Source organism: Eriocheir sinensis, chromosome 61 (assembly GCF_024679095.1).
Source record: "Eriocheir sinensis breed Jianghai 21 chromosome 61, ASM2467909v1, whole genome shotgun sequence".
Taxonomy (NCBI): Eukaryota; Metazoa; Arthropoda; class Malacostraca; order Decapoda; family Varunidae; genus Eriocheir; species Eriocheir sinensis.
In genome coordinates, this window is record NC_066569.1 from 1,971,253 (window position 1) to 1,994,013 (window position 22,761).

Below are 22,761 nucleotides of genomic sequence, written 5' to 3' on the forward strand. Positions count from 1 at the left end.
ACATAATTCCTCCCCTCCCAAGGGCTCTGAGGAAGTCCTCAGTTCTTCATATAGCATGATTTTGATTCCTTACCTTGGTAACAGGTCTGTGCCCTTCTTCCCCTCCCAAGCGCTCGGAGGAAGACCCCAGTTCATGCTGCAAGATCTTACTTACCTTGGTACACGTTTTTCCCCTTCCTTCCCTCCCAAGGGCTTAAGGAAGACCCCAGTTCTTCATGCTCTCTAGTTCTCTAGTTCTTCATGTTACAAGATATTCCTTTGGTAGTCTAACAACCATCCATAATTAATTTAAGGGTCAAAGAAGGCTCCAAAATTTCTTGCATAAATATATATTTGGTAAATTACATATAGTTATTTACACAATTGTGTATTAATTTACTATCTACATACTACTACTACTACTACTACTACTAATTATAATAATAAAAAAGCTACAGATACAGACATACAACACAACAGATAATTAGATGGCCCCCCAAAAAACACTTAACAAAAACATAAAATTTGCCGAACACAAACACATAGCAACCTTCCTCGCAGACAATTTAAGTAACAACATAAACATTTTTTCAAATTCTTTAGGGCATGCAAATATGCTACCAACACTATTATATCACAGAAAGACAACAATATCACAGTAGTAACCAGCCCACAACACCGTTCCAATTAGTGTGCACCCAAGAACACTACCAGACACCAACCATGCCACACAGCCCCTTCTTCCAACAGCCCCCCTCAACATTACCATTAACAGTATGGGGAGGAGAGGGGGAATCCTGGCATTACAGAAGGACTTGACAAGTAAATTCACTGGGCCCGACAACATCCTTGCCTTCATTCTTAAATCCTTAGCCCCGTCCTCCAGGGACTCCTTGATCCAATATATATCATCCTCATCATTACTTTGACTGGCTTCTGACAAACATCAACCCTTTATTTGAGACAGGTGACTGGACTGACACAGCCAATTATTGCCCCATTTCACTAACACTGATTCCATGTGGAACTTTTGAACACAATACACAAACACATAATGAAATCTGCTTGACACAAACAACATTGTTTCTGACTCACAACATGGCCTTACAACCCAAATGCTCATGTGAATTGTACACACACACAAATACCTCAGAGTTCAATTCTCCATTAACTTAAAATTCAACACTCACACAGAACACATCAGTGCCACAGCCAACTGAACACTTTTGGATCCTTAAGTGTAATCAACATAACTGTATAAAAAAAAACACTTATACAACTAGTAGTAGTATATCACACTTGTGAGATCAATGCTTGAATACTGCTCCACGGTGCGGCATTATCACACACAGAAACATTGAGAGGTTAGAGCAAATCTACACCAAGGTGTTTCTAGGAAAGGAAGAGGTTGTGTAGATTATTTTCTTTTACTGAAAATGCTATTTGAAAAGTAAGAAGCATAGGAAGCTGTTTGCTGCATTCAAGGACCTAGAGATGGTATATGACAAGGTTGACAGGAAGGGTTTATGGGATGTTACTCCATTAACCCTTCCCTTTCATATGCCATCTCTATGTCCATGAATGCAGCAAACAGCTTCCTATTCTTCTCTAGGTACTTTTCAAATAGCATCTGAAAAGAAGTTACCTGCAGTTGCTGCAGTGGAATGTCTGGCTGTTAGCTTCTGACACTCCCTCGCAGCTGAAGTGATACCACGCGTTGCAGTTATCACAGGCAATCATGGGACGGGTCTCATTGTTTGGCAAACGGCATTTACATAAGACTGTTTCCACCTCAGTGCGAACAGTACCCTTATTGTTCCTTTGGGGTACTGTTACAGGGGGTTGAGACAGTTCTCCGGCTTGAAGGCATCCAACCAGCCAGTCGTACAAACTATCTTGATCCCATGCACACTCCTCAGGTCTGATATTTGCACAGAGTGCATAAGCATTGGCGATGGCATACAAGCCGCAAGCATCGCCGCCCCTCTGACGCTGAACATCACGCCATTCCATTGTTATGGCATCGCTAGAGGTGTGTAGCATCCACCCAAGCTGTTCAATGAATTTTTGGCGGTGGGACATACCGACTTTAGTGAACATGGAGTCATAGATTCTTACTTTACCTTCTTGAAAATTTTGAATGTTACTTACTGTAATCCAGTGATTACTACTGACATTGATAATTTGAACAAACTTCCCCCTAGGGGTACCAACACGAATATGCTCCACCGCCTCAAATATTGCACAGCTTTGGAGGCCATCAACCTCGGGAAACTGATGTTTGAGGAGGGCCTGGCAATGATTCATGTGGTCATCAGTGAGCCACCTTCTCTCTTCAAGAATCTGAATCATTACCTCCATTTGTGGATCTTGGCGACTGGCTGGCACAGGGGGCAGACACACGGCTTCTCTTTCAGCCTTGGCCCTGGTTCCGATCAGAATGACGTCTTCCTCCCTGTCTGGATGCCTTGTGTCCCCTGGCTTAGGAGGGGCAGTAACTGACACAGGGATGGAAAGGCCTTGTCTTTTTTGGTATAATTCCTCATTGAGGTGTAGTTCAGGGTCTGTATCAGTAGAACTGCCTGCTGGCAGCTCTTCTGAGGGCCTGTGAAGAGCACCGAACTTTACAGGCTTAAGCTGATCGTAAGCCACCATCCGTGCCAGGGGAACATCATCGTGTCCAATCTTGACGTGAGCCAGCTTTACTGTGTCCCTTTCTGTTATTTCCAAAATCCTGCAAATATAAACATTCATTACCTTAAGTTGCATCACTATTATAATATAACATAGGGTAGCCCCATCAAAACATGTGTGTCCGGATGAGATGGAGAAAGTAGTGAAAGCATGCATAAGCAGTTTGGTATCGGTGTGACAGTGAAAAAGTGGATTGTGGAGTGGGTGAAGCATGGGGCACTGAGATGGTGTGGACCTGTGAGAATGAATATGTGAAGAGAGAGTATGAGGGAAGGAAATGGAGAAGCCAATATTTCATTAAAAAAAAAAGAATATGTGAAGAGAGAGTATGAGGGAAGGAAATGGAGAAGCCAATATTTCATTAAAAAAAAAAAGAATATGTGAAGAGAGTATGAGGGAAGGAAATGGTGAAGCCAATATTTCATAAAAAAAAAAAGAATATGTGAAGAGAGAGTATGAGGGAAGGAAATGGAGAAGCCAATATTTCATTAAAAAAAAAAAAAAAGAATATGTGAAGAGAGAGTATGAGGGAAGGAAATGGAGAAGCCAATATTTCATTAAAAAAAAAAAAAGAATATGTGGAGAGAGTATGAGGGAAGGAAATGGTGAAGCCAATATTTCATTACAAAAAAAAGAATATGTGAAGAGAGAGTATGAGGGAAGGAAATGAAGCCAATATTTCATAAAAAAAGAATATGTGAAGAGAGAGTATGAGGGAAGGAAATGGTGAAGCCAATATTTCATAAAAAAAAGAATATGTGAATAGAGAGTATGAGGGAAGGAAATGGTGAAGCCAATATTTCATAAAAAAAAAGAATATGTGAAGAGAGAGTATGAGGGAAGGAAATGGTGAAGCCAATATTTCATAAAAAAAAAAGAATATGTGAAGAGAGAGTATGAGGGAAGGAAATGGTGAAGCCAATATTTCATAAAAAAAAAGAATATGTGAATAGAGATGAGGGAAGGAAATGGTGAAGCCATTATTTCTTTAATAAAAAAAAAAAAGAATATGTGAAGAGAGAGTATGAGGGAAGGAAATGGTGAAGCCAATATTTCATTACAAAAAAAAAAAAGAATATGTGAAGAGAGAGTATGAGGGAAGGAAATGGTGAAGCCAATATTTCATAAAAAAAAAGAATATGTGAAGAGAGAGTATGAGGGAAGGAAATGGTGAAGCCAATATTTCATAAAAAAAAAGAATATGTGAAGAGAGAGTATGAGGGAAGGAAATGGTGAAGCCAATATTTCATTACAAAAAAAAAAAAAGAATATGTGAAGAGAGAGTATGAGGGAAGGAAATGGAGAAGCCAATATTTCATTACAAAAAAAAAAAGAATATGTGAAGAGAGAGTATGAGGGAAGGAAATGGAGAAGCCAATATTTCATTACAAAAAAAAAAAAAGAATATGTGAAGAGAGAGTATGAGGGAAGGAAATGGTGAAGCCAATATTTCATAAAAAAAAAAAGAATATGTGAAGAGAGAGTATGAGGGAAGGAAATGGAGAAGCCAATATTTCATTACAAAAAAAAAAAAAAGAATATGGTAATAGAGAGAATGAGGTAAGTAAATGGATAAGCCAATATTTCATAAAAAAAAGAATATGTGAAGAGAGTATGAGGGAAGGAAATGGTGAAGCCAATATTTCATAAAAAAAAAAGAATATGTGAAGAGAGAGTATGAGGGAAGGAAATGGTGAAGCCAATATTTCATTAAAAAAAAAAAAAAGAATATGTGAAGAGAGAGTATGAGGGAAGGAAATGGAGAAGCCAATATTTCATAAAAAAAAAAGAATATGTGAAGAGAGAGTATGAGGGAAGGAAATGGTGAAGCCAATATTTCATTACAAAAAAAAAAAGAATATGTGAAGAGAGAGTAAGTGGGAAGGAAATGGAGAACACAATATTTCATAAAAAAAGAATATGTGAAGAGAGTATGAGGGAAGGAAATGGTGAAGCCAATATTTCATAAAAAAAATAATATGTGAAGAGAGATTATGAGGGAATGAAATGGAGAAGCCAATATTTAATTACAAAAAAAAGAATATGTGAAGAGAGAGTATGAGGGAAGGAAATGGAGAAGCCAATATTTCATAAAAAAAAAAGAATATGTGAAGAGAGAGTATGAGGGAAGGAAATGGAGAAGCCAATATTTCATTACAAAAAAAAGAATATGTGAAGAGAGAGTATGAGGGAAGGAAATTGAGAAGCCAATATTTCATAAAAAAAAAAAAGAATATGTGCAGAGAGAGTCTGAGGGAAGGCAATGGAGAAGCCAATATTTCATTAAGAATAAATAAATCTGCAATGAAATTTTAGTAACCCTTTCATTGATAAATGTTTGCAGTGGGCATTAGGCATATTTGCTGGTGGCGCTAAACACTCGCTGTGAGCTCCAGCTGCACTCAAATCTCCCACATGTGAGTGTTCCATAACTAATTCTCATAACACAGGTCCGATTGCCAATAGAGTGGGTTCTTCACTAAATTTGGTGGAAAATCATGTCAGCCAAGCACAGAAAATCTATGGATGAGCAAGTGGTGGATATTCTTGCCCAATATAGTGACATTTTTGCACAGCTTCACCTATCACTTGACTCATATTTTGACCAAATAGTTGTAAAGTTTGCAGTTGGCAATACTCCCTTGCCAGCACCCATCATCAAGAGATCTACAGTAGTTGCCTTGCGGCTGACCGTCACGCACATATAAATGTACATCTTCACAGGAAACACCCCCTGAACGTGCCTGTATTTTCGCAGGAGAGGCTTACATTACCGAATATTATAAATCTTGGCCTCCTCTTTCCAATGGTGTTTTTGTTTTTAGCTGTGATAAATAGTTTTTTTATACAAAGGTTAAAAGAGCGAGCACTAGCGTCACTTGCTGGTGGTGCTAAAAGCTCGCTGTGAACGCGCCTGAGGGGAGTCTCATTGTGAGCGCTTAGCAATGAAAGGGTTAAGAAAGATAATTAATATTATTTTGTGGAGACAATGGAAACAGTTGAGAAAGGTTCTGGTGATCTCAATTAATGGCTGGACCCACAGCTGGGCGTGCTCCATTGCCAGCCAGAGTTGTGGTGTCTCCCTAATCATGCCACTGCTGAATTCCACAACGCTGCAGCCTGTTGTTACCTCTCTGTAAAGACAGTTGATGGAGGCTCAAGGCTCTGCCCTCAACACTACTAGAAAGAGGGGAAAAGTTCATACATGAGAGAAGCATCAACTAAAACATGCATACATCACAACATAGGTACATGAGGAAACACAATCACTACTGAACTGAAACATGCCCATAAAAGACAACAGGAAAAATATGCAATCTAACAGCACACATAATATAGGTACCATGCTTAAATGTAGTCAACTGTCAACTATGTTTTATGGAAGTTGTGGAGGCAAAATTTGCAATAGTGTGTTGTTGTCAATTAGTATAACATTATATTCAAAAGCCATTCATATATAAACTACAAATTTCTCTTACCCACTCCAAAGTGGATCACATCTTACTGGATTAGTAAAACTAAAATTACATATTCAAATGCCATTCATAGATTAGCAAAAAATGTCACTCACCTAAATGGGCCAGTCCACAGTGGATCACACTGTCCACCTTTGCGTGCAATGTTGGCTGCCTGGCGTTTCAGCACAAGCTGGCCCACATGCAGTGCAAAGCTTTTGACCCCCTTGGATTTTTCTTTTCGTATGCCTTTTTGCCTTGGCATGTGCTTTTGTTTGGTTGATCTGAGCCTATAAATTTAATACTTATTAAAAAAGTAAAACCAATATATGGAAATTACTACAAATCCATGTAATAATGTACTACCAAAATACAATTACATTATGTCAGCAAGTAATACATGCTACAAATTGTAATTTCCATTCAACAGAGACTATTATAAGTAAAGTCAAGACTCACCTTTTCATATGCCTTTTCGTAGGTGGTTGCATGGTCTTCTACAAATTCCTCAAGCTTGCCATCTTCTATGATGTCAGTGTCAGAGTCCACACCTTTGATCTGAGGAAGGCAAATTTACATGAACTACATAATCAATAAGACATACTGGTCATCATGAAATACGTATTACACAAGCTACATATAGTTGGACAATGCAAACGTCCCCATAAGTTTATTCAGTAGTGCTAAAATAATTCTGTTGATTTTTATCATTACGGTTTTGAAAGCACATGAATCATATAGTGTTTTCTGCATATTCCTCTCTGACTAAAAATGTGATGCACACCAATAACTGTTACTTTTAGGCATTACATGCACCAAAAACAATGTTTATACTGACCTCCAAAAGTGTGTGGGCTTCCGACCAAACATTAGGAAAAATGGTGTGTACTTCGTAGCTGACTGTGGCTGAGCGTTTATTGAGAAAATGATGTCATGCAGACTCTCGTCCCAGTTTTTGCCACGGTCAACCAACAGCTTGCTTACTCGGCGTTTCACCATACCGTTTACTCTTTCCACCAAACCTAGAAATGGATACCAATCTTAAGAACCAAATAAAAGCCACATAACTCAACTCATATGATATCAGGAAATGTGTTCAAACTGATCTGCCATATCACTATCACAGCAACATTACTGTTTTATAATCCCACTGTTATAGAAGCTCAGTGAAAATAAATCTGCTACACCTGAGACTGTTTGCTGTGCAGTTCCTTTACAGTGCCCATACTCTAATGGGGACCTGATCTGCATGACATTCCAAGGCGAGAAAAGCACAAGAATAGTAGTACTTTAGACCAAACAAAGCTGTTTATGTACTGCAGTGACTATGCCTGATGAACATCCTCCCATAACCAACTCGGTAAGTAGTGGCTCTTCCGACACTCTCGTCACAGGTTCAATCCCAGGCAGCCGGCGAATACTCTCTCCTTGTGATTAGTCTCTCGTGTGATTTGATACACGCAGAGGACGTGCGAGAGTAATAGGAAAAGAGAACAGAAAATCTCGTCATTAAATTGATAATACTTGGTAAATAGTAAGTGAACTGTTATGCCCTGGATGATAAGCACCACCACTTTATTAGAGGAAAGCTGTTAACAAAACTTTTACTAAATGATTCCCTAAGCAGTGCCAGATAAAACTTAAGCTAATAAAAGCTGGTTCCCAAGTTGTGTTAATTGAAGCATCCTGCTTCAAAGTATACTGTATAATTAAGCCAAACTAACCATTGGTCTGGGGATGATAAGCGCTGGACACACCTTTTAGTCCCATTTGCTGGCAGAAGTCATTGTTGATCTGAAAGTATGAGGCATTGCATGTAAAAATATTGCACACATTGTAGAAACTGTCAATGATCGAGTAATTTTCAACAAACCGTAAGATTAATTATATATGTGTTAATCATCCTAACACATTTATGTAGCTTATAGCCATGGGTTGAGTGATCCGTTCACGCTACACTAAACACTAAAGAAAATATTAAACTTTCCACAAGAAGTCATGGCGGGGTGACAACTACTGTTGTGGCAGGACTGCACGGCAGCAAATGAATGTGTGACAGGGATCAGGGGACATGAATGTCCTCTCCTTCAGCTGACAGTAAGGAGGTGGTGTTCCTTCCCCCCTACTTGGTTACAGTATGGGAGGTACAAAATAGTGCACAACCATTATCATAAGTTCAAAATTTCCTGATTTAACCGAACTGAAAAATTGGTGAGGCCTATTAAGTATGGACAACCTTTCAAAGTGACTATCTAAAGAAGTCATACATATAGTATATCATACCTTACCACCAGTAGATTTTATGAATGCCAAGCTGTGTTCAGGTGCTTAAAGGAGCAAAAGGTGAAGCTAAGAAACTACAAAGCAACAGATGTAACTAAGGAAGAACACTGCAATTACAGTTAAACAGAATACAATATATATATATATATATATATATATATATATATATATATATATATATATATATATATATATATATATATATATATATATATATATATATATATATATATATATATATATATATATATATATATATATATATATATATATATATATATATATATATATATATATATATATATATATATATATATATATATATATATATATATATATATATATATATATATATATATATATATATATATATATATATATATATATATATATATATATATATATATATATATATATATATATATATATATATATATATATATATATATATATATACTATAGACACTTAAAAAAATTGTCAATTTCAAAAGCTCCAGTATTATACCTGTCATTCTAAATGATCCATACCTTATTACAAAACTCCTGATCAGAGATCAGAGATGAGGCTTTTGGTGCTCTAATCTGTGAAAACATAAACACACACCATATGGTACAGCGAGCTTACACATTCTCCCTCATGGACCTTACAGTGCCATAAATATTTTACATAAAATATATTTTGTGTATGTTTATGCTTATTCTACCTAAGAATACTGTAAAGGAAATACTATTGATATCTTATTACACTAAGGATTGTCCCATTGGAATACAAAGACCTACAAAACCAGTACGTATCAATGAAATTCATCTTACATGCTTATGTACTGCTTGATGCAATTGTTGACACCTGTCCCATCCTTTCTTGGAAGAGGGAACAACAGTACATATTTGGTGAAGTAATCCACAATTGTCAATACGTACTGACTCCCACTCTTGGTCATCGCCAGTGGTCCTGTAATACAGTGAAAATATATCAGTATACATGTAGTGGCATATTTCCTCCCCACGATGGATATCATTTAGCTGAAAAACATGAGGAGCAGCACTGTAATGACTTACTATGTGGTGGCAGAAAACAGATAATAAAGGTGTCATTACAATGGAACACTGAATGCTAAGTTGTTTTGTTTCAAAATATTGTGGAAAATTAAATTGTGGCAATTGTAAATGTAACAGTATTTACTGCATCAAAGTATCTTCTATCATCATCCCTTAACTCATCATTTCTAAATCAATGAAGTCAATTGAGAAATCCATCGCAGAGCAACACTCTGTCATTTGTAAGATCTCTAAAGATACAAAATTCCACATGCAAAAAACCATTATCTTATCTGGTGTGAGGATGGTAAGATTTTATAGTAATATAAATAAGGCATACAAAACCTACTGAACCAAACTCCTAAGTGCAGGGGATGTGAGGATTACTGGCCAGGGCATGAAGCAGGGGAGGTTAAACCCTAAAGGGCGGGTGACAGGGTTTTCTGGTCCGACTTTTTCCGCCATAATTTTGAAGTTTGTGCGAGGATTTATGGCTTTCACTGTACATTCCCACCCTTTAGGTTTTAATTTGTCAGAAGAAGGTAACAGTTAGGCTAATTAAGTGCAGCTGCTATTTCTTATAACCTAATAACAGTAACTGGGGGCCCTAATGCTAGTGGCAACCACATAACAAAAATAAGTAAGAGAAAGCAGTAAATGTGATACAGAGGTCATTGCAGGGGAACATGCCATCATAGAGTGAACTATTAGCCAACATAAGTGTGAGAAAGTAATGTGTTTATGTACACACAATAATAAGAAACAGTAAGAAGAGGGACCATACTTCCTGATGTGAAACCTTAGCAAAAGTAAATAAATGAGTTACATTTTTACAGGTAAAATATAATATATTTCACGATGTTCACCTAAAACTTTTAAGACACCATAAAACAGTGCTGTCCAAACTTTTTCGCCTATTGTACCCTTTATTACATTCTCCCACTGTTACGAACCCCCTATGGCTGACTAAAGTCAATTATATATATCATATTTGCATTACATTACATTATATTTACATTACGCATAAAACGCGTCCTTCCTAGGTAACCAACCGTCCCTCCCTCTCTCTTTTCCTTCATAGAACATGGGAAGTTTCTGCTGTGTGTGTGTGTGTGTGTGTGTTCATCGTCTTTTCACGTACCCCTTTGATCTATGCTGCGTACCCCGAGGGGTACGCGGACCCCAGTTTGGACAACACTGCCATAAAACATGCAAGGGTTCATCATGCATCTTAAAATCTCATATGCATTCTAATAAACTAGAAACTGATTGCCCTTCATTATACTGGATGAGGTCCTGGACAAGATGAGCATGTCATGTCGCCGAACTGTATTTGTCACTGCCTGCTTGCAACACTACCTTAGCTTTTCCTGTAATAACATGTAAATCCTGGAAATCGAATTTCTCATATCTGTATATATATATGTATATATATATATATATATATATATATATATATATATAGATATATATCTATATTTCTATATATATATATATATATATATATATATATATATATTCCACTAGATCTAGCCTTAACCTATTGCTCAAGAAATTATGGTAAATTGAAAACAAGCATGGAAATCCATGTGACAATAGCTGGAATTTACATAATGGACAATTAATATGCTACACTAATGTAGTTTGACAAATAGTGATGACACTAACAATTATACTAAATTTTGACAATCATCAGCTTCAGTACATTGATAAAAAATATCAAAATCTTCAGTCTTAAACAACATTATGACAGATACTGCACACATGTATAAATATGTGTGTGTGTTAATTTGACAGCAATAACTATAATCTGTTTCATTCCGTCTGTCCACCAACAAAGCATGAAAGAAATGGACTAAACATTATTAAATATTATCCATTGATGTAGAGGCGATAAATACACCAAAACACTTACCAATAAGATCCATGCCTACGACTTCCATGGGTTGAGACACCTTAATTTGTTTAAGTGTGGGAGCTTGTGTCTTTACAACCTCAAAAGTCTGGCAAGTTGTACAAGTTGATATCTGAAAAAAGTAAAGAAAGGATGTAGTAAACCTGAAAGGTAGGCAGGGTTATTGTGCTTCTATCCTGATTCTGTAAAGAATTGTAGCTGTGGCATAATTATTTTTGATGTGTTGCTAATATCAAGTATTAAATGGAAATAACACTATCACCTTGTGTTGTGTTGCTGACTTTAAACAGAAGGCAGACAAAATTATTATATACTGTCTTGGTGGATTTTTTTTTTTTTAAACATAGGAAGCAGCTCAAGGGCACAAAAAAAAAAAGATAATGAAAAAAAAAGCCCGCTTTTCGCTGCTTCCCCAAAAAAGAATTGATAGATATATCCAAATCGGTCAATTTCGGGAGGAGAGGTGTCCTGATATCCTCCTCTTGAAAGAGTGCAAGTCATAGGCAGAAGGAAATACAGATAAAAGAAGATTGTTCCAGAGTTTACCAGCATGAGGGATGAAAGAGTGGAGATGCTGGTTAACTCTTGCATAAGGGGTTTGGACAGAATAGGGATGAGCATGAGTAGAAAATTGCGTGCAGCGGGGCTGCGGGAGGGGGTGAGGCATGCAGTTAGCAAGTTCAGAAGAGCAGTCAGCGTGGAAATATCAATAAAAAATAGAAAGAGATATTAGCATTATTAAAGAGAAACAGATAGTACAGTATGCATTTCAGTAATATACTACATATTTTATATTCTGAGTGTGAAATTTGTTAATTCCTAAACCTATGATCTGAACCTTCACTTTTGTGGACTTCAAAAAATACAACTAATAACTAAAATATACACAGATAAAAGTGCAATAAAACTTTTACCTGAAGGTGTTATTTACTTACATATGCAATGACGTCCCTTGACATACCAAGCCAGTAATAATGGTCAGAAATCCTGGACTTGGTTTTATCAACAACATGACAGCCACTTGTGACATGATAAAAACAGAATATCCATCACTTCTCCCAGTGTTGAAGGAATCTGAACCCATTTGTTTCTTCTCTTGCGATACAGCTGGTTCTCTGTAACAAAAGGATAACTTTACCACATGTAAAAGTAATGGTATTATATACTGCTTTACAGCATCCATGAAACAATCAAACCTTAACCGTTTCATTGAATAGATCTCAACATTTTCACAGTTGAACTAGGTTGAAAAATTTAGAAATAACAATGATATAAATTTCTTAATTTTCAAGGGGTTAAGATAAAGCCTTAAGTTAGGAGATTAGTTAGGTTAGATTTGATTTAATTTTAAAATTTACTGTTTCTTCATTAGAAAATTCTGTGAGTGAGGGATTTAGCACAGCAGTTGAAGGACAAAATAACAGTTATGGCGAGGCACCCTGGTGGCAGCCCTGACCATCGCTGGCCAGGCCTATTATTTCAGTAATATAGAATGTGATTTTGACAAGAAACTGTTATATTAATTCAAAACTCAACAAAATTTTTCAAATTGGGTGCAAGTCTTTACAATGCTTCCCTTGTCTGCATTGTGTATCTGTTTGTCCAAGCCAAGTGTGAGGAGCTTTGGGCATGATTTTGAGTGTTCATAAGGACAGCTGATTCCATTTTAGCCAAATGTACAGTCTTTTTTTTATGGTATAATTACAGGTCCTTCAAAAATGACTTCTTTTCTCCACTTGGTAGCTCAACACCTCTGCCTCTGTTGTTCTGGCTTCTGGGAAATTGTGTGCCTTTAGGGTGAAGGAGTGTCTTTGTCTACTGGCCTCTAGTCTCCCTCCCCTTGACCATGTATCTCTTCCACTATTTTATGGATTTCCCATGGAGATTAGCGTTTGCAGTGTTGTGTGTGCCACTGATGGTCTGCAACCGTGCAGATTGCATACATTCTTCATTCTCACTAGCCAGGGTGTCATAATCTGCGTAACACTGCCAAGCACATCATGTGCTGCCAGGTGCAGGGTAATTACCCTGTTTTTTGGGTAATCTGAACACTATCAGGGTAATGGGGTAGAAGCATAGACAAAGACAGATTTCTAGAGTAATTTCACCACAGACTGCAAAACCCTCTGAAATCTAGCTATTTAGGAGAGAGAGAGAGAGAGAGAGAGAGAGAGAGAGAGAGAGAGAGAGAGAGAGAGAGCGCACCGACCTATACATTGAATATAACATAGTACTACATACTCACAAACTGAAGTCAGTCCTCATGAGTCATGATGCTAGGATCCATCAGGATTCTTTTAATGTAATTTTCTTAATATAGTCACCAAACACTTTAATTTCTATTCTCAGGCATGACATGGTTTACCAACAACTCTACACAGCAGTACACACTGATGAGTATGAATATTACATTTTGACCATATATATATATATATACCGTATATATATATATATATATATATATATATATATATATATATATATATATATATATATATATATATATATATATATATATATATATAGTGTGTGTGTGTGTGTGTTTATGTATAAAACAGATGGCAAACTGAGTAATTTTAAAGCAAACAGGGTAATTTTAAGGGGGAAAGTAGGGTAATTTGCCCACTTGACCTGGCAGCACATGGCTGGCCTGCCTTGGGTGCCTTTGTTCACATCATGGGTGGCCATCTTTGTAGTGTTCTATTTTTGTACAGCCACAGCACTTCCTAGACACTTATGGCCATTTCCTTAAGTGGCCCAGGCCTTCTTTTTCCCTTTCATAGTTCTTAATGAAGGGGATTTCCTTAGGGATGGTAGATAAATTCTGATAATTATGTGGGGGGGGCAAGACTGGGTATGACCTGCCCTAGCCTGAGCTGACCTTCAGCCCTGGAACCATAAAACACAAACCACTGTATTGCTCAGCTTGTGGCTGCCACTTTCCACGGGTGCTATTCAGTCTGACTGGCTTTTTCAACAAACCAGAGTTTATTAAATGCAAGAGTACCCCTTTGTTGTTTCCCCGAAACAATAAACTATTTTCACTCGATCAGTACTCACCTTTTATCATGTGATGTTCCCTCTGTCTTCTCAAAATTCTCCTTTGATTTCCAGTCAAGCCTGGTGGATACTGGTTGTTAAGAATTAGTTGCTTAAGCGGGACTAAATTCTCATTAAAATGGAAAATCCTGTCGCGGAGATCCGAAGCCATTGTTGTGGTGGACACTCTGGCGTGAGACTGCTATCAGCTGGCCTTTGTTTGTTTATGTTCGCTCCGACACCGGGGACCCGACGGGGGGGAGGACATTTAGGCGGGGGAGGACACTATGGCGTGTAACACCGGGACTTCATAGGTAGCACCGTGGACCAGTAGTCTTCTTCCTAGCGCCACCTTCATATTCCTTCTTCCTCTTATAGCATTCGTTCTCCTTATGCCCAACCTTCTTGCAGTACCAGCACATTCCTTGGAAACTGTCTGTGTCACTGACAGCGCCCTTTCATGCCCTAAAGCCAGAAGTCGAGTCGTCCCTGAAGTTTGACATGCTAGACCTAACAAGGGACTCAAACTCCATGGCACGTGCCAGAGTTTCCTGCATTGATGTTGGCTTAGCTTGGTTCACTTGTATCTTCAGCTGAGGGCTGTCCAGGGCATCGATGAATTGATCATGCAGCAAAACCGTCAGCAGGTCAGGGGTGGCACCTGGGTATGCCTTGTGCGCCATGCTCTCAAGGTCCTGAGCAAGTTCCTGAAGAGACTCGCCGCGCCTCCTGTTGCGGGTTCTGAACCTAACCCTGAAGAGCTCGTTCTGGTGTTTGGTCCCATATCGTTGCTCCAGCGCCTGTGCCAGCCCGCTGTAGCTGCCCTTTGTCGCATTGTCGAGCTGAGCAAGGACCTCCAGCGCCGCCCCTTTCAGGCTAGTGGCCAGCTGTACCGCGCACTCTTGGTCATCCCATCCGTTCCGAGCTGCCAACAGCTCAAACTGAGCGCGGTAAGCCTCCCAGGAGACCTTGCCATCAAACTCCTGAGGCTTCTTTCTAACAGGCGACCCCAGCAGACTCATGGGGCTGGCGGAACTTCTTGCAGGGATAAACTCAGGCGTAACAGGGCTCAAACTACCCCGGACTTGCGTAGGAGAAGCATCTTGGGTACAACTAGCCCCTGCAGGCACTGGCTGTCCGTTTCCAGCCAAGCAGTCTTCAAGGGCCTTCACTCTGTCACTTACATCACAAACTGCCTGTTCAGTACGGTTCACCTTTCCCTGCACTTCTAATATTTCTTTGTGTGTCGTCTCCCGTACCACCTCCATCTCTTGTTGAAGATTTGTGTGTTCTTTCTCCACTTCTATCAGGCGTTGTCCCAAGTTCATGGTCACATCAGTCATTTCTCTTCGCACTGATTCACTTCCATCTTGTACTGCTTTTAGCTGTAGCTGTAATCCTGTGAAGCGATCTTCTAGCTGTTCTTTGAGTTCTTGGAGTGTTCCTTCTTGTTGTTGCTGTGCTCTTTCTTGTTGTTCTTTGAGTTCTTGGTGTGCTCTTTCTTGTTGTTCTTTGAGTTCTTGCTGTGCTCTTTCTTGTTGTTCTTGGAGTTCTTGGTGTGCTCTTTCTTGTTGTTCTTTGAGTTCTTGGTGTGCTCTTTCTTGTTGTTCTTTGAGTTCTTGGTGTGCTCTTTCTTGTTGTTCTTTGAGTTCTTGGAGTGTTCTTTCTTGTTGTTCTTGGAGTTCTTGGTGTGCTCTTTCTTGTTGTTCTTTGAGTTCTTGGAGTGTTCTTTCTTGTTGTTCTTTGAGTTCTTGGTGTGCTCTTTCTTGTTGTTCTTTGAGTTCTTGGTGTGCTCTTTCTTGTTGTTCTTGGAGTTCTTGGTGTGCTCTTTCTTGTTGTTCTTTGAGTTCTTGGTGTGCTCTTTCTTATTGTTCTTTGAGTTCTTGGTGTGCTCTTTCTTGTTGTTCTTGGAGTTCTTGGTGTGCTCTTTCTTGTTGTTCTTTGAGTTCTTGGTGTGCTCTTTCTTATTGTTCTTTGAGTTCTTGGTGTGCTCTTTCTTATTGTTCTTTGAGTTCTTGGTGTGCTCTTTCTTATTGTTCTTTGAGTTCTTGGTGTGCTCTTTCTTGTTGTTCTTTGAGTTCTTGGTGTGCTCTTTCTTATTGTTCTTTGAGTTCTTGGTGCTCTTTCTTGTTGTTCTTTGAGTTCTTGGTGTGCTCTTTCTTATTGTTCTTTGAGTTCTTGGTGTGCTCTTTCTTGTTGTTCTTTGAGTTCTTGGTGTGCTCTTTCTTATTGTTCTTTGAGTTCTTGGTGTGCTCTTTCTTGTTGTTCTTTGAGTTCTTGCTGTGCTCTTTCTTGTTGTTCTTTGAGTTCTTGGAGTGTTCTTTCTTGTTGTTGCTGTGCTCTTTCTTGTTGTTCTTTGAGTTCTTGGAGTGTTCTTTCTTGTTGTTGCTGTGCTCTTTCTTGTTGTTCTTTGAGTTCTTGGTGTGCTCTTTCTTGTTGTTCTTTGAGTTCTTGGTGTGCTCTTTCTTGTTGTTCTTTGAGTTCTTGGTGTGCTCTTTCTTGTTGTTCTTTGAGTTCTTGGTGTGCTCTTTCTTGTTGTTCTTTGAGTTCTTGGTGTGCTCTTTCTTGTTGTTCTTTGAGTTCTTGGTGTGCTCTTTCTTATTGTTCTTTGAGTTCTTGGTGTGCTCTTTCTTATTGTTCTTTGAGTTCTTGGTGTGCTCTTTCTTGTTGTTCTTTGAGTTCTTGGTGTGCTCTTTCTTGTTGTTCTTTGAGTTCTTGGTGTGCTCTTTCTTATTGTTCTTTGAGTTCTTGGTGTGCTCTTTCTTGTTGTTCTTTGAGTTCTTGGAGTGTTCCTTCTTGTTGATGCTGTGCTCTTTCTTGTTGTTCTTCGAGTTCTTGGAGTGTTCCTTTTTTTTTTTTTTTTTTTTTTTTACAGCAAAGGAGACAGCTCAAGGGCACAAAAAAGTAAACATTAATAAAAAAAAGCCCGCTACTCGCTGCTCCTAAAAAGAATCCAAAGAGGTGGCCGAAAGATAGGTCAGTTTCGGGAGGAGAGGTGTCCTGATACCCTCCTCTTGAAAGAGTTCAAGTCGTAGGCAGGAGGAAATACAGATGAAGGAAGATTGTTCCAGAGTTTACCAGCGTGAGGGATGAAAGAGTGAAGATGCTGGTTAACTCTTGCATAAGGGGTTTGGACAGTATAGGGATGAGCATGAGTAGAAAGTCGAGTGCAGCGGGGCCGGGGGTGGGGGGGAGGCATGCAGTTAGCAAGTTCAGAAGAGCAGTCAGCGTGGAAATATCGATAGAAGATAGAAAGAGCGGCAACATTGCGGCGGAATTTAAGAGGTAGAAGACTATCAGTATGAGGAGGAGAGCTGATGAGACGAAGAGCCTTTGCCTCCACTCTGTCCAGAAGAGCTGTGTGAGTGGAGCCCCCCCACACATGAGATGCATACTCCATACGAGGGCGGACAAGGCCCCTGTATATGGACAGCAACTGTGCAGGGGAGAAGAACTGGCGGAGACGGTACAGAACGCCCAGCCTCGAGGAAGCTGATTTAGTAAGAGATGAGATATGAAGTTTCCAGTTGAGATATTGAGTTAAGGATAGACCGAGGATGTTTAGTGTTGAGGAAGGTGATAGCTGGGTGTTGTCAAAGAACAGGGGATAGTTGTTTGGAAGATTGTGTCGAGTGGATAGGTGGAGAAACTGTGTTTTTGAGGCGTTGAAGGACACCAGGTTCTTCTTGCCCCAATCGGAAATAATAGTAAGGTCTGAGGCTAAGCGTTCTGCAGCCTCCAGCCTTGAGTCGTTAAGTTCCTGAAGGGTGGGTCTTCTATTAAAAGAAGTTGAATAATGCAGAGTGGAATCATCGGCGTAGGAATGGATAGGACAGTTCGTTTTGGAAAGAAGATCATCAATGAACAACAGAAAAAGAGTGGGAGATAGGACAGAACCCTGTGGGACACCACTGTTAATAGATTTAGGGGAAGAACAGTGACCGTCTACCACGGCAGAAATAGAACGGTCAGAAAGGAAACTGGAGATAAAGGTACAGAGAGAAGAATAGAAACCGTAGGAGGGTAGTTTGGAAAGCAAAGATTTGTGCCAGACCCTATCAAAAGCTTTTGATATGTCCAGCGCAATAGCAAAAGTTTCACCGAAACGGCTAAGAGAGGATGACCAAGAGTCAGTTAAGAAGGCTAGGAGATCACCAGTAGAACGCCCCTTGCGGAACCCATACTGGCGATCAGATAGAAGGTCAGAAGTGGAAAGGTGCTTTTGAATCTTCCGGTTAAGGATTGATTCAAAAGCTTTAGATAGACAAGAAAGTAAAGCAATAGGACGGTAGTTTGAGGGATTGGAGCGGTCACCCTTCTTAGGGACAGGCTGTATGAAGGCATACTTCCAGCAAGAAGGAAAGGTAGATGTTGACAGGCAGAGGCGAAAGAGTTTGACCAGGCAGGGTGACAGCACGGAGGCACAGTTTTTAAGGACAATAGGAGGCACTCCATCAGGTCCATAAGCCTTCTGAGGATTGAGGCCAGAGAGGGCATAGAAAACATCATTTTGAAGAATCTTTATAACAGGCATAAAGGAGTCAGAGGGGGGATGAGTAGGAGGAATATGCCCAGAATCGTCCAGAGTGGAGTTTTTAGAAAAAGTTTGAGAGAAGAGTTCAGCCTTAGAGATAGATGAGACGGCAGTGTTGCCGTCAGGACTGAGGAGTGGAGGAAAAGATGAAGAAGTGAAGTTGGAGGAGATGTTTTTGGCTAGATGCCAGAAGTCACGGGAGGAGTTAGAGAAAGCAAGGTTTTGACATTTTCTATTAATGAAAGAATTTTTGGTTAGTCGGAGAATAGATTTGGCACAATTCTGGGCAGAAATATAAAGTTCATAATTAGCATTAGTTTGAAGGCTCTGGTACCTTTTGTGAGCTGCCTATCTATCATTGACAGCACGAGAACAAGCGTGATTAAACCAAGGCTTTTTAGCGTGAGGAGTAGAGACAGAACGAGGAATGTATGCTCCATTCCAGAGACAATCACCTCTGTGATGCGCTGAGCACACAGAGGGTCTCTATCCTGGAAGCAATAATCATTCCACGGCAAATCGGAAAAGTACATCCTCAGGTCGTCCCACCGAGCTGAAGCAAAATGCCAGAAGCATCGCCTCTTCGGTGGGTCCAGAGGCTGTACAGGAGCGATAGGACAGGATGCAGAAATAAGATTGTGATCGGAGGAGCCCAACGGAGAACAGTTTGACAGAATAAGCAGAAGGGTTTGAGGTAAGGAAGAGGTCTAGAATGTTGGGCCTATCTCCAAGACGGTCAGGAATACGTGTAGGGTGCTGGACCAACTGCTCTAGGTCGTTGAGGATAGCAAAGTTGTAGGCTTGTTCACCAGGATGGTCAGTGAAAGAGGATGAAAGCCAAAGCTGGTGAACATTGAAATCTCCTAGGATGGAGATTTCAGCGAAGGGAGAGTGGGTCAAGATGTGCTCCACTTTAGAATTCAAATAGTCAAAGAATTTTACATAGTTGGTAGAGTTAGGTGAGAGATAAACAGCACAGATGTATTTAGTAATAGAATGACAGTGAAGTCTTAACCAGATGGTGGAAAATTCAGAAGAGTCAAGGTCGTGTGCGAGAGCAGTGATGTCGTTGCGCACGTAGGCGCAACATCCAGCTTTGGATTGAAATTTAGGATAGAGATAGTAGGAGGGAACAGAGTAGAGATTGCTGTCAGTAGCCTCAGAAACCTGTGTTTCGGTAAGGAAGAGAAGGTGAGGTTTAGAGGAGGAGAGATGATGTTCCACAGAATGAAAATTAGAGCGAAGACCGCGAATGTTGCAGAAATTGAGAAGAAAGAGGTTCGAGGAGTTATCAAGACACCTCTCGGGTCGGCAGCCAGAAGGGGAGTCCTTGTTGTTGCTGTGTTCTTTCTTGTTGTTCTTTGAGTTCTTGGAGTGTTCCTTGTTGTTGCTGTGCTCTTTCTTGTTGTTCTTTGAGTTCTTGGAGTGTTCCTTGTTGTTGCTGTGCTCTTTCTTGTTGTTCTTTGAGTTCTTGGAGTGTTCCTTGTTGTTGCTGTGCTCTTTCTTGTTGTTCTTTGAGTTCTTGGAGTGTTCCTTGTTGTTGTTGCTGTGCTCTTTCTTGTTGTTCTTCGAGTTCTTGGAGTGTTCCTTGTTGTTGCTGTGCTCTTTCTTGTTGTTCTTTGAGTTCTTGGAGTGTTCCTTCTTGTTGTTGCTGTGTTCTTTCTTGTTGTTGCTGTGCTCTTTCTTGTTGTTCTTTGAGTTCTTGGAGTGTTCTTTCTTGTTGTTGCTGTGCTCTTTCTTGTTTCTCCCCCTGTAGTCTCAAGGCTTCCAAAAGTTCAGTCAACATGTCGTCCCTCTGGGCAGCTTAATGGGAACGAGTCTCCATGGCGAAAAAACAAATGGCTACACTCCTGACGCCAATGTTATGCCGGACGTGTTACTTGGGTTCCGTGTCGCCATCAGGAGACTCCGTGGGAGGGAGATATGTAAACACTTTGCACAGCTTCTGTAGTTTAATATTCTTCCTTAGTAGTACACTTCACTCTGACTCTTCAATTACCACTAGCTTACTATGACTGGCCCTCTCTCGCCCTCTTCTCCTATATATATCCAGAACAGTACAGTCTAGAATGTTACAGTATATTTTAGATCATACAAGAACATGTAGCAAAAATATATGCGAGTTGGCAACACTTCCCGCCTGGCGTCTGGCTGCGCCCCACGGGGCGCGGACGGCTCGCCTTGCTCCCCGCCCCCCTGCTCGGGGGAAGCTTCCAGCACAACACTATTATGCATATGAATAAATGTTGTATTCCTTCCTGCAACATCCTCGCTAAGAAAATATGACGAAAACATTGATAATGTGCACAAAATAATATTCTGATATGGTCTAAAAATATATAATGATACCACCATTTAACTCTCGCTTGACATTGTTATGCACTGACGTCATCGACCATGCCAGGCGGCGCATTTAGGAAACTAGTAGGCTATTATGAATTGAATTGAATGACAAAGCTATTATTTTGCTATTATTTGAGAATATTAAACGATTTGTTTGCATTTATGAAACTAGGCTATTACTTTGCATTTACGAATACTAAGTTATTATTATGCATTTGTAGCGTCGAAAATTAGAGAAAATATTAATAATAAATTAAATAAATAAATGAAAGCTACATCCCTTTTTATGACAACCACTAGGGTAGTGAATGGTATGTGGTAGCGTGGTAGTTGTCGAGCGCTGGTCCCGGATGTTAAGGCCTCAGGACAAGTGAACACTCGTTCCGAAGTTTGTGACCAGAAGGGCGTTACTTGTGTGGTTAATTATGGAGGGTGGGAGGATTTCCGTGGGAACCACTTTTGAGACAGCATTAAGAAACTGGATGGTGATAATGTACTATGGAGGGGATGTGTGTATGGTTCAGTAATTTCCAATGAGCAGCAAAACAGGCTCCAAATGATAACACTCAGTAAGGTTATATATAAATATGTATTTGGTTTACTTTAAAGGTTAGCGGAGTGCTAATAAAAATATGAAAAAAAAAAAATGAATGACCGACAGGCTGTAGGCCTCTAAACTAACTAACTACCGGCACAAGGGAGATTTGGGGAATACACAGAATGCTTAGCTCTGTAGTTGCTGGATGCGGAGGAGGAGGAGCTGGCGTGAGTGTCGGGCTCGGCAGAGGACGTCCACGATGGGAATGGGCGGTCCTGGTGATGGACAGACGGGCGCCGCTTGATGTAGAGATGGAGCGGCTCGGGTGGTGTGGAGAGGCGGGCGCCCTTTGATGTAGGGAGCAGCTTGGGGCAGTGGTATTGGAGCCCCAGGACAGTCGAGGGGCAGGTTACCCCGCCATACAAGTTCCCATCCTGTAGTCCGTCTCACCCCGCAGGCCGTGGGTGGTTTTTCGGGGGGGGCTGAGTGGAGAGGTGGACACCGCTCTCAACTCCAACTCCAACTCGCTGCCGTTCCTTGCTAGGGCTGCTGCTCGTCTCCTGCTAGCCCGCCTCACACAGTAGGCCGTGGGTGGTGTGTACGTTCTCCAAGCTTCTGGCTTGCTGCCGTGGTGCTCGTCTCCGGTCACCTCTCTCCCGCTTCTCGTCCTTCCTCCTCACTGACTCGTGGGTCTCCTTGCCCTCGCCTTCTCGCCTCTGCTCCTCCCCCTTCTTCACCTGACTCCCTCTCGGCATTACAATCAAACCCTACCTAACTAACTAGTTATTGGTTTCTTAGAGGGGTTCGAGGCTTCGAGATGAGGGATTTCAGTAACTCGTTCATATATTCGCTCATTCGCTCGCCGTGTTATCTTCTCATAACCTTTTACGCACTTACATTCCTCAGCTACCCATTCACTCTTTCACTCATTCACTCATCCACT

The 22,761-nt window shown here is 40.2% G+C and overlaps 1 protein-coding gene and 1 long non-coding RNA gene across 3 annotated transcripts; both read right to left on the reverse strand.

The window, feature by feature from the left end:
- Window positions 1–1,462: 1,462 nt before the first annotated feature.
- LOC126986092 (uncharacterized) lies at window positions 1,463–6,356 on the reverse strand. Its single transcript, XM_050841801.1, has 2 exons — window positions 6,245–6,356; window positions 1,463–2,713 (listed from the first exon to the last, which is right to left on the reverse strand). The coding sequence occupies exon 2, from the start codon at window positions 2,632–2,634 to the stop codon at window positions 1,621–1,623; it is 1,014 nt and encodes a 337-aa protein (XP_050697758.1). The 5' UTR covers window positions 2,635–2,713; window positions 6,245–6,356; the 3' UTR covers window positions 1,463–1,620.
- Window positions 6,357–9,009: 2,653 nt separating this feature from the next.
- Window positions 9,010–14,708, reverse strand: LOC126986093 (uncharacterized). Of its 2 annotated transcripts, none has more exons than XR_007739271.1 (3): window positions 14,425–14,708; window positions 11,365–11,476; window positions 9,010–10,819 (listed from the first exon to the last, which is right to left on the reverse strand). It is a non-coding gene; the product is annotated as an uncharacterized LOC126986093 (long non-coding RNA). The 2 variants fall into 2 exon arrangements; XR_007739272.1 differs by lacking the exon at window positions 14,425–14,708 and adding an exon at window positions 12,300–12,372.
- Window positions 14,709–22,761: the final 8,053 nt, after the last annotated feature.